Consider the following 12,090-nt stretch of genomic DNA (forward strand, 5'->3'; position numbering starts at 1 on the left):
AGTCAAGAAGATGAGAAAAAACAAGCCCATTTCGTACTGGATTCGTATGCTCACCGGTAACACTATCAGGTCAATATAGTTTCTTCATTTTCTTACACATGTTTTCAAATATATGATTTTTTTACTGACAACTAGACTAATGAGACATCAGATCTCTTAAATAAAATTATAAATTTAAATCGTGACGTTTATAAATAGAGTAAACTGAGTAAAATAAGATAGAAAATATAGTTATGTAATTTATTCAAATACTTATTGGCAAATGATTAAGATTTTTTGAACAAATACTACTAAAGTTAGGTCATCTTCTTTACATTTGGGAGTCTTCCATGGCAGCTTCCTTCTTTCAACTTGGCACTTTCTCCAGCTTTCCCTTCTGGGAAAATTGTTGATCCCTTTCCATGGTGGTTTCGTGTTTTTCTTCCGTGGCAAACAGAATTATCAGGTAACTTCAATCTCTACTCTCTGTTTGTTTTGATTCTCATAATTCCTGAGAAATTTCATGCTTGATGGTAAATTATTTCAATGTTATTGCTTTCCATCTTTTCAAAGATCCTGACATTGGTTTTCGATTTGGGTCTTTTTTGATTTTTGACATTTTCTGAAAATTAATTCAATAATGTAATCTTTTAAAGAGGGACCGCTTCCAAAGCATAGAAAATTAGAGAAAGAAGAGAGACTCCATTAGTCAATAATGTCAGGCTCTACGTATGCCTTTAAATGAATTGAACGCACGTGAACATATATATATATATATATATATATATATATATATATATATATATGTTTATGTTCGTTCATTTAATAAATAAACAAACATAAACGAATACGAATATAAGCGAATAAATTTCTTTTTATTCATGTTCGTTTATTAATGAATATATCTTGTTCATGTTCGTTCATTTAATAAATAAACGAACATAAACGAACACGAACGAATGAACATAAACGAATACAATAAATGAACATAAACGAACAATAAAAAAAAAAAAATTTATTTAAACACAACAAACGAATGTAAAAAAAGTAAATAACAAGAATAACAACTTAAAATTCATTAATATAACCTGTAACTTTTGAGTTAATTTATTTGAATACGATAAAAACATACATAAATCATAAATAAACTATATGAACATAATAAAGTCTTAAAGTTAATTTGTTCAACAAAACAATCTTCTTAAAATCCAAACAACTTCAATAATCTTTGTAACATATTCAATTTACCCTCTGTTCGAATATAAATGAACGAACATAAATGAACATAAATGAACGAATATAAACGAACATATAATCGAACGTTCATGAATGTAAATGAACGAACGAGCCCTTTGTTCATGTTCATTCATTTAATTAAACTAACGTAAAATCTTATTCATGTTCAATAAACGAACATAAACGAACTTCCCACCCCACAATTCATGAACGGTTCGCTCTACTAACTCTACGGATCCAACATTATTTCATACAGGTAGGACCAACACGACATTAAAAGCAGTAAAGGGCAATAATTTCAAACCAAGCATTTATTTGCATTTCTTTGAAGTGGTTGCAGCGGAGCTTCCTCATATTTTCCCAGAAATTTCCTGTGTTGTAGGTGAAGCTTAGTTTAAATTTAGGGCGTGAATAGCGGCTCTTCTGCAAACCAAGGAACTTCATTTGGCCGTTTTCTTCATCAGCTGCTTCTCTCCGATCATCGTCTTCGAACAAGCTTCTCAAAAGAGGTATTTATGGAATTTAACCGTTCTTTTTCCCCCAAAGCTCATGAACGGCTGTAGAATAGATTCCTTTTTGTATTTAGAACTACCTGATTAGATGATATTTTCTTAATTTTTATTTATTTAAATTTTTAATCAAATAAGATAATGATACATGTTACCTTTCGCACTGCTTTCCTCTGTGTTGTAGGTGAAGCTTAGTTTAAGTTCAGGTGAGTGAATAGCGGCTCTTCTGCAAACCAAGGAACTTCATTTGGCCGTTTTCTTCATCAGTGCTTCTCTCCGATCATCGTCTTCGAACAACCTTCTCAAAAGAGGTATTTATGGAATTTTAACATTCTGTTTTTTTCAAAGCTCATAAACGGCTGTAGAATAGATTCATTTTTGTATTGAGAACTACCTGATTAGATGATATTTTCTTAATTTTTATTTATTTAAGTTAATAAATTTTTAATCGAATAAGATGATGATACATGTTACCTTTCGCACTGCTTTCCTCTGTGTTGAAGGTGAAGCTTAGTTTAAGCTCAGGTGAGTGAATAGCGGCTCTTCTGCAATCCAAGGAACTTCATTTGGCCGTTTTCTTCATCAGCTGCTTCTCTCCGATCATCATCTTCGAACAAGCTTCTCAAAAGGGGTATTTATGGAATTTCAACATTCTTTTTTTTCTTCAAATCTCATAAACGGCTGTAGAATAGATTCCTTTTCATATTTAGAACTACTTATTAGAAGATATTTTCTTAATTTTTATTTATTTAATCTAATAATTTTTTAGCCAAGAAGATGAAGACACATGTTACCACCGAATTAAAGAGAAGATAAACTAAAGGAGGAATTAAACTGAGACACCATATTAGCCTTTACATAACTTATTCCCATTAATGACAAAAAAAAATAATGAAATGAAAATGCTAACAGAGAGATTCAAATATGGAGCTGTAAGCATAGATGAAAAAAATCATAACCACCTAGTCAAATCACATATTTAAATAAAATTTTTGGTATTTTTATATATTCATTAAACAAATGATATTTATTTATTTTTAATATTTTTATATTTTTAAACAAAGTAAAATAAGTTTAGTATTTTATTTTTAAAACTGAATTCGATGTTTTTTATATATTTTTGAATCTTGCATTAAATATAATTTTTTTAAAATATTAAAAATATAAAACTTATTTTTTTAATATATAAAAATATTTTTTATTTTTATATGAAATGAATTCTTTCATGAATTTTGTTTAAAAATATAAAAAATATTGAATTTGGTTTTGAAAATAAAATATTAAACTTATTTTTCTTTGTTTAAAAATATAAAAAAATATTAAAAGTTAAATATCATCTGAATATTTTTATTTTTTATTTTTATATCAATAACAATATTATGAGATAAATAAATTTTTGAGTAAAAATACGAATATATAAAAGATACTAAAACTTTTCTTTAAATATGTGATTTGACTTGGTAGTTATGATTGTTTCATCCATGCTTACAATCTCAGGTTTGAATCTTCTTGATATCATTTTCACTTCATTTTTCCCATCATTAATTGAAATAAGTTATATAAAAAATGTTGTAATATAGAACCAAATGGGAGGCTTAGCTGAGTGGTTCAGGTGTGCTTGGCTTTAGAATGTCTTAGGTTTGATGCCCCCTAATGCATTCCTCCCGTTTATTTTCTCTCTTTAATAGGGACATGTCACCACCTTATTTGATGAAAAATTCATTGAATTAAATAAATTAAAATTAAGAAAATATTCTCTAATCGGGTAGTGACACAAGTCATCATCTAATTAGAGATTAAATTTATTTTAATTGAATTATATTATGACCAAATTGATAGAATGTATAAAAATTGAGTACCAAATATGCAATTATACCAAGTTTTTAACTTCAACATGGCCTCTTCCATTAAAAGTTAACGAACTTGATTGAAGCATTTAAATAGTTGAGTGGTCTCTGATTGGTTAAATCGAAATATTGGTGGTCAAAATGAAATCTGACAATAGTTAAGTGGTCACTAGTGTAGTTTACCCTACAAATTATTTAGGATTTGTGTTCTAAAATGTTAATATTTTTTTGAATTCTTTAAAATACTCTCATAAATGTTTAATTAAAATTATTTCCTTTATATTATTTTAAGATTAAATTTTCATTTTTCTTGTTTATGATAATTTCCTTATGGTTAGAATTTAACTTGTAGTTTTCGTTTAGTATTTTAATTTTTCATTAAAAGAAATATATAGATTTTATTAAAATGTAAATTAAATATAATTTTGATTAATTGGACTAAGAATATTTTGCTAAATCATTTTAAAATACCCTTATAAATTATTCAATTATTGTAATATTACTTTTAGTTTACAATTATATCAATTTTGCATTGGATTGTTAATTTGCATGTTTTCGATATTGGAAATATTTAAGAAAACAAAAGGATAAAACAACATTAATTTTTTTAAAATAGTATGGGTGATTACAAGATATTCATAATATTTTTTAATTATTAACAACGCACGTACATGTAAATGCAATTGCTCGAACCCAATACTTTTAATGAGAACATCACTCCCCTTTACTATTGAGGTCGATTCATAGGATCTTTCCTTAAATTTTTTTGTCAACCATAAAGAAAAAAAGACATTTGATTAATCATTATGTAAATATACCTTAAATTTATTGTTAAATTTTGTTTATAGACATCCATGTACCCAAAAAGTATCTTATAATTCAGATTTTTTTTGTATTTTTATTCATGATTTAATTTTGTTCCTTGAAATTTTGAAATTTCACACTCTTAAATTTCTGTTAATTTAATTTGATTATTCGTGAGAGGGTGAAACTTCTTGATTTAAATCTTTATAATTTCTTAAACATTTTTGTAGAGTAAAATGAAGTTATATTTTTAGTCATGTTTAGATACATTTACCTAATGATGCTTATTATTTAGTTTCTAACATATGGGTTGTGACTTGCAGCCATGGACTTTGTTCTGAATAAGATAGATAAACACTTGGACAATCATAGAAGCCTTGATCAACATCGGAAGGACCTTAAAAGGAAATTGGAGGAATTGAATGGTTTGAAGGAAGACACAGAATCTATAATGAGATCAGAGCTGCAGCCGAGAAAGAAACTCAAGGCGGAAGTCCAGATATGGTTGAAAAATGTTGAAAGAGTCAATGGCGAAGTGCAAGACCTTGATGGAAGAATCGGCGAAAGTACTGCTCTTACACGTGGACGTCACACAGAAGATGTGTCAAAGAGTATTACGGAAGTTGAAGAACTTATTATTCAACATGGTAAGTTTCATGGAGGTTTGGTGGTTGACAATCCTCAATGGATAGGACAAGTTTTATTGACAACAAGTTTATCAGGTGAAGCTGTAAAGGCATGTATTGAAGAGATCTGGCATTGCTTGATGGATGATAAGGTTCCAAAGATTGGAGTTTGGGGCATGGGTGGCGTGGGGAAAACAAGCATCATGAAGGTTATAAACAACCAACTCTTAAAAGAGACAGGGAAATTTGATATTGTGATTTGGATCACTGTATCCAAAGAGATGAATGTTGCTAAACTGCAGAAAGACATTGCTAGTAAAATTGGAGTAGAATTTTCTGGTGATGAAGATGAAACTACAAGGGCAGGGAGGCTCTTTGGAACATTTTCTCAGAAGAGTAGGTTTGTGATGATCTTGGATGACCTATGGGAGAAGGTTCCACTTGAGAGAATAGGAATTCCTGACCCGTCGAATGGGAGTAAATTAGTGTTGACAACAAGATCAGCTGATGTGTGTCGACAAGTGGGTTGTAGAATGATTAAAGTGAAGCCTCTGACGGAAGAAGAGGCATGGAAGTTGTTCTTAGAGAAGGCGGGCTGTGATATTCGAGGGGTGGAACCAATTGCAAGATCAGTTTCTAAGCATTGTGCAGGTTTGCCCTTGGGAGTAATTACTATAGCTTCTTGTATGAAGGGCATTGATGACATTTCAGAATGGAGGAATGCACTAAAAGAATTAAGTCTACGCAAAAAGAGTGTTAATGGATTCGAAGATAAAGTGTTCCAAGAATTACAATTTAGTTATGATCGTTTAAAGAATCCAGAACTTCAAGACTGTTTCCTCAGTTGTGCATTATATCCGGAAGATTGGGAAATTGAAGAACGAAGTCTTATTCAACTTTGGATCGCAGAAGGGCTTGTGGAAGAAATGGATAGCATGCGGGCAGAGTTTGACAAGGGTCGTGCAATAATGAATAGGCTCATCAGCAATTGCTTGTTGGAAGTTTTTACTGAAGAACATGCAAGAACTGTAAAGATGCATGATCTTCTAAGGGACATGGCATTGCGTATTGCAAAATCTCGATTCTTGGTAAAAGCCGGCACGATGCTAGAAAAGGCACCAGATGTGCAAGAATGGAGCATGAATCTAGAGAAAGTTTCGTTGATGAGGAATCGGTGGTTATATATACCTTTAAAAATGTCACCCCCAAAGTGTCCCAAGCTCACAACATTGCTGTTGTCTCATTGCTATATGGTGAGTATTCCAGAAGGATTTTTCAAGCATATGGATGCACTTAAGGTTCTTGATCTTTCCTTCAACCCTATCAAGAGTCTTCGAATTTCGAAGTGTCCCGGGCTCACAACATTGTTGTTGTCTGATTGTCGTATAGAAAGTATTCCAGAAAGCTTCTTCGATGATGCGAATGAACTCAAGATTCTTGATCTTTCCTGGAATCCTATCAAGAGTCTTCCGCATTCCTTATCAAATTTGAAGAACCTCACTTCATTGTTGCTTGCATATTGTGAACATTTAGGGAATGTTCCATCGTTGTCAAATCTTGGATTTTTAAAGAAGTTGGATCTTAGAGGAACAAAGATCAAGGAAATCCCGAATGGAGTACTTTCAAGACTCTGTTGTCTTCAAGAATTGATCGTCGGTGAAACTCTGATAAATGGAAAGGAGGTGGGTGGATTGAAGAAACTGCAGGGAACTCTTGAAGGGAGGTTTTATGACTGGCACAACTTAAATATGTATCTCGAAGCTTGTCGTGGCCGAGAAGAGCCTCGTCAATACATAATCTACGTGGGAGATGTAAACTTTCATACGTTTCTTGAAAATGAAGGAAAAGAAATTGTTGCAAGGGGTTGTAACATCTATAACTACCAGATTGTGCTTCCACGTGACATTGAGGAATTGCGTATCTGGTTTTGCAATGTTGATTGCAGTGAAGAATACCCGCTTTTCTCCAGGTTTATCCTCTTCTCAATTGGCTCCTTTTCATCTCTTAGATATCTTGAAATAAATGGTTGCAGAAATATGAAAAAGTTGTTCTCCCCAAACTGTGTGCCGCCAAATTTACAAAGGGTTACAGTTGTTGGGTGTAAGCAATTGGAGGAAATAATAACATCAGAAGTTGAACCGGAGGAAAGAGGAATGGTTATCACGGAGTTTCATCTTCCACAATTACGGCTATTGAGTTTGGGGGATCTACCGGAATTGAAGAGCATTTGCAGTGCTGGTGGAGTACTGGTTTGCGATTCTCTTGACGAAATTGGGATTTTAGACTGTCCAAAATTAAAGAGGATGGGTCTTAATCTTCCCAAACTTGATAATGTCCCACCATCTGCATCTGCAAATTTCTATCTTTCAGTTCGGATAAGACCAAAGGAGTGGTGGGAATCATTGGAATGGGATGGTCCCCAACCCAAGTCTCTTTTCGACCCCTTCGTGAGATTTTGGTAAAAGGTAATGGGAGGATGAAACGGAGCAGTTGAGTTTGTAACATTGGCAGTGTTTTTATTTTCTTATTTAAGCGAAGCTTAATTTGATGAATTCAAACTGTATTCATACTTCATTTTATTATATTATTTGCACACTTTTTATGGTGAAATTATTTATTTAAATTTAGTTGACGTGGAATTATTACTAAATTATCTTTAATTATTTATTTTAGCGGTATCAATGAGCCGAGCTTGAACAAACAAAGTTATGTCCATATTCGTTTGTTTATTTTTAAGGTGTTCATGTTCGGTTCGTGTTCATTTAATTTTTTAATGTTGTGTTTTTGTTCGCTTATTTATTTTTGAATGTGTTCGTTTATTTATCCTTCGCGAATATATTCGTTTAGCGTTTACTAACATGTTCGTTTAGCGTTCTCTAACATGTTCGTTTATCATTTGTTTATATGTTCGATTTTTTAGTTTTGCCCTTTTATTTGCAAGTTAAAGAAAAATAATAAAATTATGCCACTAGTCCTTATATTCCTTAAAAATTCGTAATTTAAATTTTAACTTTCACCATGTGTTCAATTTAGTCCTTACTTTCATCAATAATTAAAATGTAAAAAATTAAAATAAAAAGAAAGGAGAACTGAGTAAATGAGCTTGTTCATGAACATAAATGAACGAGTCAATAAATGAGCTTGTTTGTTTGTGTTCGTGTGTTTATTAAATAAACATAAAAATTGTTCATACTCGTTTATTTAGCTTAACAAACTAACGTTATACGAACAGTTCATCGAACACTATATTCATTTAGAATTCTAATTTATTTGTGATTTTCACTTTAAAATGGCGAAGATGAACCGTGACAAATCTATCGGCGAAAAATGATTCCTGACACCCCCTTACGCAGCTGCAGCACTCACACTTAGACATAACAATTTAGTGCTTAATTATTATCTTGTGTTCTTTATCAATAAAAAATATTTAATTATAGATTGCTTTAATTATTTTCATTTTATATATAATTTGCACAATTTCCACATTAATTAAGTTTAAATGTTAAGGATTCATTTATTTAAGAATTGAATCAATATATCTATCTGCATATTATTCAAAACTATTAGCTGCCTTTGAGAAGCTTTGAACATTGCGTACAATAACTCCAAGCAACATATACAAAATAGCTTCAGAATTATATCTAGTTCATATATATATGCAAAAATAATATCAACCAGCATATCGATATCATTCGGAACATAACAGAACTAGATATCAGGGATTTAAATAGAGTTCGCGGCCGCGTTTTCGGTTGCGTCGCGTTTATCGCGGTTGCGGACATAACGGTCGCGGTCACTGCGGGTGTTGCGGTTGTAAATTTTTTTAAATTTCGCACAACTTATCGTAAAATATAATAATTATAATTAGTCATTTTTAATGATGTTTAGAATGTTTTTAACCGAAAATGACATATATATAATATTGTTTTACCAGATAGAAGACTTTAAAAATCCGATGATAGGGTAAGATAATTAATGAAGAATTGATGACATTGTGAATACATTATTGTATATTTAAAAGAAATAAGATGTTCAATCATTAAAGTAAAAACATAAAACTATGATGTATAATAATTAAAGCCGCAACACGACTAAATTGAATAGAACACAACTAAATTAAATAGAATTAAAATAAAAGTATAAACTTATAGAACACAAACTTAGGATTAAATTAAATAAAAATTAAAGTTTATATTCTAAAGTAAGGATTAAATTATAAATTCTAAAAGATGGGAGTGATGATAAATTAATATATCCCTTAAAATATTTAAGAATTTATTTAAAAAATAAAAAATGGAACATATAAGTGGACGGCCCAAAACAATATACTTATTGTTTTTTGAATTAAAAATCAAACACAAAAACAAAAGAAATCACCAGAAGCTATTTAATATTCTAATATAATTTTCTCCAAGTCTTAAATCCCAAGTCTTCTCATTTTCAAGTTTAACATTTCGTTTTTCACAGGAGCTGAGGAGCATACACTCTACCTTATTTTTAACTGACGGTGAAGCTCATCAGACCTAAGATTTTCCCTAAAACAACTTTGTTTTGTCGGCTTTTCCCCTTATCGGTTTGATCTTTACCTTGGTGACTGGTGAGTCTTGCGCGATGATGCGCTTTCTATTTTTTTTTTTTTGAGTTTAAGAGTTTTTGTGTGAGAATTTCAGCTTAATAGTTCACGTGTGCATGGAATGTATATAAGGTTTTGTTGTATCAGGTTCTTGAATATATGAAGTAGTTATATTTTCTTCAATATTCTCTGTAAGTTCTTACTTTACAAGATGGTATCATTCGCTGCTTTCCTGGGGCTCTTTTTCTGAATCTTTCGCTGCATAGCTCTATTCTTGTTATGGCTCAAAGCCTGGAGTATGTTGCTGTGTCGTTGGAATTTTCCTCAAGAAATGCCAAAGCCTTTACCAATAAAAGAGTAAATGTAGTTCTTGATGAGATGAATTTCCTATTATGGAAGTAGCAAGCTTTGCCTACAGTCAGGAGTCATCGGTTAGAGCGGATGCTGACTGGTACAATGATGCCATCGCCAGAAACTGTTATCAATGATGATGGTGTTGTGATTCTGAACGATGAATATGAGGAGATCGTAGCACAGGATAATGCGGTCGCGTCTTGGCTTTTGTCGACAATGAATGCTCACTTACTGCCATACTTTGTTGGGGCTGAAACTGCTGTCAGTGTTGGAGTAAAGTGCTTCAATTCTTTGCAAACCGATCTGCGACTGCTGTGATGAGCTTACATTATAAGCTCCAGTCTTTCAAGAAAGGGGAGGATAGTATGAGGGTTTATCTTACCCGTGTGAAAGAAGTTTGTGATGCCTTGGCATCGTGTGGAAGTCCCATTCCTTTTAAGGACTTCCAAGAAAATACCGGTCGTTTATTGTTGTTATCCGTGCAATGCCAATTGTGTGGTAAGAATAGGCACTTGGTCAGTCAGTGTTGGCGTCGCTTTGATCAAGATTTTCCTGGTGTTTCCTTTGATAATCAATCCTCGAACAAGGGTGGCTCGTTAACTACCTATTATTCTACATATGATGGTGATAACATGGGATGTGGTTGTTGTGGCAATGAGGCTAAACCACGTGATAGTAACTAGTCCATTGTTCAATCTCAAGAACATGTTACTGCTGTTATGCAAGAACAATGGGTTGTGGATTCAGGAGCAACCCACCATATCACGCCAAATTCTACCAAGTTTGCTAATCACTTGAATTGTAGCAACCCTGGTAAGTTGGTCGTAGGTAATGGGGTTTCGTTACCTGTAAATATGGTTGGTGAGTGACAACTGTCGTTTTGATGTCAAAATAATTTCTTTTTTCTCAGTTAATAAATAAAGGAAATACGTAGTAAATAGAAGTAAGGGTCGATTCTCAAGGACTTAGAAAATTTCAAATTTATGTTTGAATGACTTAAATCAAGCGATAAGTAGTAAAAGGGGTTGGTAAAAAGGGTTAAATAATAAAAAGTGAAGAAAAATAAAGAGAATAAAAATTGAAGGTTGAAAATGAATATGGTAAAAACAGTCTCAAGCTTCGCTTTGACTCAATTTTCTCCGGATCATCGAATTAGATTTTCCCTTAAGGATTCACGTCGGCTAATTTGTCTACAAGGGTCATCATCGTGACTCTTCTTTATATATCAAATACCAAGGCAATCTTTGATTACGGCTTCTAAAATTGATCTGATCAACATCAATTATTGTATATCAATAAACGTTTAAGTTTGTGAAGACTGACTCGGATTGTTGTTTCAATAACTACTAATTCCGATCTCAATTTCCTCTTGGCAAGGCAATCTTGCCAAGTGTGTTCCCAGGAAGTCGAATGTGCTTTCACTAAGTCGACCCTTCCTCCCATACATTTAATCACAACATCTTGACCAAAGTCAATCTTTGATTTTGAAAACTGTTTTGATTTTGAAATTAAGCGCAGAGATTGAGAGAGATATTCCAAAGTTATTAAGGTGTTTTTCAATTCACATGTTGGAATTGAGTATCGCTTCAGTTCTCGACTTATGAGAAAATTAGTTAAACATGACAAAAGTGAGATTGACTAAATAGTTTTCTTTATTTAGGATTTGTTACTGCTTAGTAGTTGTCTCTAAGAATCCATGTCTGGTCGTGACTTAGATCTGGACAGTATAGTTGGCTTGGCTTGAGAGACAATATTTTTAAACAAAAATAAATAAAATTTTTGAAAGACTATTTTTAATGCTCAAACACAAATTTTTAGTGGGATTATATAAAATGAAAATTTTAATGCCAAATTAAAAAACAATTTATGGATTGAGCTGTATGAAAGCTATGTTATATGCCATTCAGCCCCAGAAAACAACAGTCTTCTAATAAAAACAAGTCAATTATGGGACTATCTATTTTTTTAATTAATCATTACTAATCGATCTATTAATAGACTAATTCAGATCGAATACTGTAGATATGAACATATGATATTACTTAAGAAATCTAATACCAATCAATTGAACAACACCAATTGGAACAAGTTAAATATAATTGTAACTTACATTCATTCATCAATCTCAATTTACCTCAATGGATTTCCTTGGTTAAACCCAA

General features: G+C 31.9%; 1 protein-coding gene across 3 annotated transcripts in view; it reads left to right on the forward strand.

The window, feature by feature from the left end:
- The window catches only part of LOC120169128 (probable disease resistance protein At4g27220), a 33,714-nt gene extending 26,210 nt beyond the window's left edge, over positions 1-7,504 (forward strand). For 2 of the 3 annotated variants that reach the window (XM_039177353.1, XM_039177352.1), the window contains exons 2-3: positions 5,653-6,299; positions 6,435-7,504. In XM_039177353.1, coding sequence (XP_039033284.1) covers positions 5,653-6,299; positions 6,435-7,463 — 1,676 coding nt within the window. In that variant the 3' untranslated portion in view covers positions 7,464-7,504. Of the gene's footprint in view, positions 1-1,575; positions 1,725-4,698; positions 6,300-6,434 lie in introns of those variants that run through there. The other variant, XM_039177354.1, reaches the window with a different exon arrangement.
- Positions 7,505-12,090: the final 4,586 nt, after the last annotated feature.

The sequence above is a fragment of the Hibiscus syriacus genome, unplaced genomic scaffold, assembly GCF_006381635.1.
Source record: "Hibiscus syriacus cultivar Baekdansim isolate YM2019G1 unplaced genomic scaffold, ASM638163v2 tig00111754_pilon, whole genome shotgun sequence".
Lineage (NCBI taxonomy): Eukaryota > Viridiplantae > Streptophyta > Magnoliopsida > Malvales > Malvaceae > Hibiscus > Hibiscus syriacus.